Source organism: the organism of the source record quoted next, unplaced genomic scaffold, assembly GCF_019419815.1.
Source record: "Pyrus x bretschneideri cultivar Hongxiangsu unplaced genomic scaffold, Pyrus_bretschneideri_v1 Contig34, whole genome shotgun sequence".
In the NCBI taxonomy this organism is placed as follows: domain Eukaryota; kingdom Viridiplantae; phylum Streptophyta; class Magnoliopsida; order Rosales; family Rosaceae; genus Pyrus; species Pyrus x bretschneideri.
In genome coordinates this window covers 709,387-715,987 of record NW_025999657.1, presented here as the reverse complement: position 1 = coordinate 715,987, position 6,601 = coordinate 709,387, and the positions used below count along the sequence as shown (strand labels likewise).

The 6,601-nt window shown below is 39.7% G+C and overlaps 1 protein-coding gene across 1 annotated transcript; it reads right to left on the bottom strand.

Annotated features, from left to right (window-relative positions):
* Nucleotides 1-4,162: 4,162 nt before the first annotated feature.
* On the bottom strand, nucleotides 4,163-5,751 carry LOC103960446 (inositol-tetrakisphosphate 1-kinase 1-like). The gene has a single exon (XM_018650698.2). The coding sequence runs from the start codon at nucleotides 5,575-5,577 to the stop codon at nucleotides 4,561-4,563; it is 1,017 nt and encodes a 338-aa protein (XP_018506214.2). The 5' UTR covers nucleotides 5,578-5,751; the 3' UTR covers nucleotides 4,163-4,560.
* Nucleotides 5,752-6,601: the final 850 nt, after the last annotated feature.

The following is a 6,601-nucleotide window of genomic DNA, read 5'->3' as shown; positions in this document are numbered from 1 at the left end:
TGTTTTTAGTTTTCATGCATCCTAATATGGCTTCGTCACTTTCGAGTGTCGGCCAGCACGTGCCTACCCTAGTGTTTGGAGAATATCAGGGTTGGGCATGTCAAATAGCCACCTCAAGCCAAATTACATGCCATTATTATATTTTTTTTAAATTAAAATAATTTTTAAATTTATTTTATCTGCATGATGCACTTTTCCTTATTTAGTAGAGATATAAGTAGTAATTAAAATTTTCTCTTCTCCATAAAATCAGTGATCCTTGTCGTTGAAATTTGATACGACAGAAGCTACTGTAACTTTTAAAGTGTATCTCTGTTTGTAGCCGTTGAATCAAATTTCAACGGTACGATTCCCAGATGGTGAAATGCCCTTCTCTGTCAAACGATTCAATCTCTCCTCCTCTCGCCTAGCAGCTCACCAGCAACTCACTCTTTTCAATCGACTCTTGCGCAAGTTCCGCTACATCCAATAATGGGTCCCACTCTCCTCCTCTATGGAGACACCTCCTTAACTCCTTCGTCTTCTTCACCAGCTCAGCAATCCTCGATTACCATTTTGACAGCTCTACAGGGTTTGCCCGTTTTGGAGCTTGCTACAATTCTCTTCAATTTGGTACTCTTTGTTGGGTTTCTTTGCAATAACCCATTTATAGGGGAGGACAATTTAGTCATTTTAAGTTTTACAAAAATCTTATTTTTGTTATATTGTTGTGCATGCATGTGATTTTTTGTCCTAATATTAAGAAAATAACTCATTTCTATCAATTTCTCAAAAAAAAAAAAAAAAAAAAAAAAATCCGGTTGTCATTTTATAAACATAACAAAATGCGCAGGTAGGCGGATGCGAGTTTGGAAGTACTATTCCAGTGGAGGCGGGGACGAAGAATCCCCTTAAAGTAACGGTTACGGAGGAAAAATCACCAATGGAGGTGGCACCACCGGCCCCGCTCCGCCCTATTGCCATTCCTATTTCACGTTGCTTAGAACGAATATAGGTTACAACTAAACCAAGATTTTAAGACATGGAGGCCAAATGCAGAGAGTGACCGGAATGGATACAGGAATTTTCAGATCACACACTGCAAACGAATACTGGGGAATTTGAACGACTCCAAAGAATTATATTGCCACCATATCCCTTCCAAGATAAACAGGAACAACCAAGGTCCTGATTCCATTTCCTCAAGTTTCCTCATGAAACTTGGAATATCTAATCCAAACGGAAAATGATCCAAGCAAATATCTAAAGACTGCATAGAAATGACAAACCGGCATTGCCACTGTAACATATATAAATCTAAATCAATTACTCTACTGCAGAAACATATTGGAATAGAAACACCACAACACAGAAAGACTGAACCCGCTCGATGTTAATTCCCCAAATGTCTTGAACTTGGGTCCTCAATAACCGCTCTGCTACCTAAACAGAGTTCGATCTCCATGGAAGACTGCTAGAGATTCATATCCACCCACCACTATTCCACATTTGGTAACGCTAAACCAAGGTACAACAGCAAATTCAAAGTTGCTGTGGCAGCCAGAAAAATTAACTTCTACCTTTCCTCGTCAAATACCAAACTTGGCTTAAGTTTTACATCTAACAAAGGGTCTGTACATGAAGCTCTGTCTACAGATGGCGTCAAGGACATTATTCTCAAAGGATTAATTCCTATAAACACTATCACATAAATCATGACCTTTACGATAAGCCCACAAAATTGTGCAACGCACAAACATTCAAAGGAGTAGCAAAGATGCATTTCATGAAAACTCACAGTACCTATACATATACAACCTAACGACGGAATATGCAGAGGTTATTCTATCCTTCACAGATCAACAATTAATCACCTTACAAGAAGAGTGCCTTTAACAAGAAACTAATAACTAACTGAACAAATAACGAAAAGAAAGAAAAAAGGCAGAGTGGAAACCTTCCGCCAACTCTGCAGATATAATGGAATCAAAACATAACTTGGGGGCAAACTATAAGTTTGACAAACAGAAAACAAGCTGTTTTTCTTTTTCTTACCATTCTAAAACTTTCTATTTCCGCATGGGGTAGTAAAGTAATCAATCTCATAATTATCTATCTATAAACACTTCAAGATAAAAGTCATAAATTGTTCCTATGTTTGCATAGGAAAAGTCCTAAAAAAAGTTAATCTAATCTCCAAAGCGAATATGTTTGTGAAGTATTTGGATATCACCCAGAAGAATCCAGAGCACATCATGTCAAATGCATATCCAGATCCTTAAAGTTACCCTTCTGAGAAGTATGCATCCTGCATCAATCTCCTCAAACTAACTGACACCTAGAGCTTTAGTTCACCAATCTTCTCGGAAACAGGATACAGAGAATTAAGAGACAGACAGATAACTTCTCCTATAATAGGCTAGAAATATGGTAGGAATACTCAGCTTAGAGAAGCAAAGGATGGGTCATGGAATTGGCCAGGGTAATGAGTGCTAGAGAAACCAGTCGCACTGAAAAGAATTAACCCTATTATCGTTAATTTCTCAACTGTGCTGTCATATAGCCCATTTGGGCAGAACTGTAGAGCGGGGTGAAGCATGGATTTCAAGCAAGGGAAGTAAGCCAATTGGAGAACAATTGGATATACTTTTGATATATTTTTGCAAAGGATTTAATATGTTTGCAGTTGACTACAGAAACTCAATCGCATTCCAACTTTTCCATTTCACTTATAAACCACTATTATGTTATCAATCAATGTGGCTTTGCACTTGCCCGGTAATGGTAATGTCTCTTTTTGTATTTGAAAGAGGGTAACCAGAGAGGCGAAATGACATAAGATAGTTCCTGTGCAACCTAGTCGCTTTGCTAGACCCAATCTCTTCTTAGCTACGTCGCACTGTGGGAAACGCTCACAATTCTGAACTTTGGACAGCTAGCAAACACGTGTAGGAATCCTAGATACAACGAGCATATGGTGCTTCTACAATTGGATATTCTATTAGCCTATCAACTGATGGAAAACATGAAAATTTTACGAGCCAGCACATGGTGCTTATACAACACAGTTAAAAGTCAGAACTAACATGAGTAGAAGCCACCAGGGGAATTAGTGTCAAACCTATAAACTACTTATATATATAAACGACATGGTATATTTGGACAAGACAACGAGAAGCCATTACTGATAACAACACACCAAAACAACACGAGGGTCAATCCCTCCTCTATTGACATGCAAAATCAATACACAGACTGACTGTTAGCGAATAGAAACAGATCCAACATAGAAACTTATTTCAACCTGGATCCACTTTGTTTCAACAACCACCTGATAATTCTTCTCTATTTCCTAACCCTATAACTCATACATCAAAGAAATAATCAGAACCCTACTGCATTCTGATTCTAGCATTCTACGTTATCCAAAAAATCTTACGTCAATACAATACTATACGTATGCTTTTTAGAGTTCAACACTCTGAAGTCGACACGAAACCTTAAAAGGCAATCTGGGATAGCACTTTATTACTAGTAAAATCAAAGCACCAAGACACGCTATATGCACTGAGTCTTAAATTAACCTTCCAAAACATACGACAAAACACTACACTCCCAATAATAATTAATAAAAAGCGGCGGATATATGACAACAAGTTTGATCAGAAAGTAACAGAATAAATTGAATCAACTGAAAATGCTTCTTGTCAACAAACAAAGTAAAATAGGGCAACAACCATTTCTTTTACCCTGTTTGTCCAATAAAACCCACATTTCTAATAAAAAGGAAGAGTTTAATAACTAATAACTTCAGGCACTTTCCAATTCTCAGCTAGCATGATAAAGACCATGGATCACTAGCCAAATACAGAAATAAAAATGTATTGATATAAAAGAGGCTCTAAACCTAAATTCCAACTTTCCAAGTTATGGTTTATGAAAAGGCACTTTTCATGAGAGATTTCCATCTATTATGTCTCCTTTTTCCCATTTTTGGATTACGAGGATTCCAAAGTACCTTAATGCAATTCATTTGAGGTACAAAGTACCTTAATGCAATTCATTCAAGCCATATTAAAATAAAAGAAGAATAAATTACTTCAAGAACAGGGGGAAAAGTATCACAAATTCAATAAATTCAACAGAGACCAAAAAGCATAAAAGAATAAAAATGAAAAAATCATTAACAAAAAGGCCAAAATCCATTAACTAAAAGGTGCCTATGGCACAAACTAAAACAGTTTCTAGGAAAGGAAGGACTTTAAAGCCTCAGATTACATCTTGACTTTCCTAAAAAGGCTAAAACTTCAGCACAGTATTTCGAGAAGTACCTTCTCCGGAGCATTGGTGGATGGAATATACACGATAGACGCTGAACGTCATGTCATCTTGTTGTCAAGAAGTTAAAGCTAAAACCAAGAACCAACCTACTCAGTTCAGCATTGTACCCCAACTGCTATCTAAACCTAATGTGCAACCACCGGACGAAGAGGCCACACCGCCCTTAAACTTGATTTGGGTTCTCCGGACAACTCTCAACATCTTCTACGTTAAGGTCACCCGCATCATCCCCATCACAACTTACAATTTTCTCACTTCATCGTCGCAACTAAGAACCTCGTAACTATCCAAACCAGTGCTCTCCACCCCATCTTTCTCTCTCTTTTGCACAATGTCACAAAAGAAGTCCGTCAACAGAGTCTCATAGCCAGGCATCTTGGCATACCCAGGAAAGTAATTAATGTCGATTATCAAGTAGCGGTTGCCAAACCTTGCATCCCGGATCACATCAAAGTTAAACAAGTTCAACTTCATTGCCTGCTGCAAGCCTCTTGCAATATCAGTGATGAAACTCTGCGGCGGCATCTCAGTATCGTCCAGCTGCATCATTTTGTAATACTTGTCATCAGTCCTCTCATTGTTTGCAAGATTCGATATCTGCGAGAACGACATCAAACCATCCAAGCTCCCTAATTTCTCTTCTTCGGAAACATCCGGAAGCGACTTACGCTTCACGCATTTCACATACTCTCCAACCACATACACCTTGAATATGACGCCGCCATGGTTCACAAACTCTTGAAGCACAATTGGGGGCTTGAGGTTGTCGAGACCGTCATGGTTGAAAACCAAGGCCATTTTGTGCGACTTGGCGCTGCCGTCCGCCACCAGCGGCTTCGCAATCACGGGAAACTTCAGACCCTCCCACGCCTGGCGATCAAACAGCGTTTGCTTGTCGTATATCACAATCTGCTTCGGAATCCCAAACGTGTTGCTCTCGTGCTCGATTTTCAGCTCCGAAACCACCTGCAACATGGAAATCCGATTGTGCAGGCGCTCGATCGCCTCCGGCGCGTCGAGTATCACCGCATTAGGGTTCTTGACCCTAAACTCCGCCAGCTGCAGCTTCCAGTCATCGCCGTAGAGCTTGTGCAGCACGCAGTCGAAGGGCCCCTGATCCGCCAGCGAGCGGTCAGTGTCGATCCGAACGAGATCGATGCCGCGCGATTTGGCGAGGTTGACGAGCGATTCTTGAATGAAGCTCCGCTGCTTCTTGGGCGCCAAAGCATAGCCTACGCCGAACCTCCGCTCCGCCATTGAATCGCAACACAACGAATCCACAGAATGCTATACAAAACGCTCATGTAATCCGCGGATACAAATCCCGAGCTCCGAACACGAAACCCTAATTTGGTAGTTTCTTTGTTGTTTTGGAGCTTCGAAGAAATGAAAATTGCAGAGGGAACAGAGATTGAACGGGGAGGAGAGAGAAAGAAGTGTGGATATATATAGATTCGACTAGGGTTAGTAAGGTAGGGGATGGGTAAACTAACCGGGGTTAGTACAGAGGGGAGGAGGGGTCTGTGCGCACGTGGCATATTCTATGGGGAAAGATGCGGATTCGCGTCGGGGAAGAAGCGCGTGTGAGATCGAAGAGTGGACGGTTGGAATTGAGCTGAAGTGACGGGTGGAGGGAGTCAACGATCTTGACTTGGAGATTCCTCGAGTAAATGAAACGAGTGTCAATTGGGCCTGTAGATGCTCTCCATGGGAAAATTTTTAGGTGTACCGGGTACACCAAAAAAATTTGGTGTACCCTCACTCATTAGAATTTTTTTGGTGTACAAAAAGTGAGGGTGCACCAAATTTTTTTGGTGTACCCTCACCATTATGAGTGAGGGTACACCAAATTTTTTTGGTGTACCGGGTACACCGAAAAATCCTTCCTCTCCATGGGGCCATTGGCTTCCAAATTACAATGAAGCCGTCCGTTCATTTGTTTCATAATTTAATATTTTACTAGTTTGTAATCAAGAAAAGAAAAATAGAATTAAGGGAGAATTGAATTAACGACTCGTTTATTTATTTGTAATCAACATAATAACTTGTTTAATAATCCGTAAATCAAATAAGAGAATTTGAGGAGGAATTGAATTTCGGAGAAGTTGAAATAGGAAAGAATCAAAATTATATCCAACTTGTTTACTAAATTATCTGGAATCATAGTAAAAATGCGATTGATTTCTTATAAGATGTTTATTGATGCACATAAAATTCTCGTAACACATTCATGCTATCCAATTGAAAATAAGTTTTTGAAAAGAATAAGATTTCTTTTTTT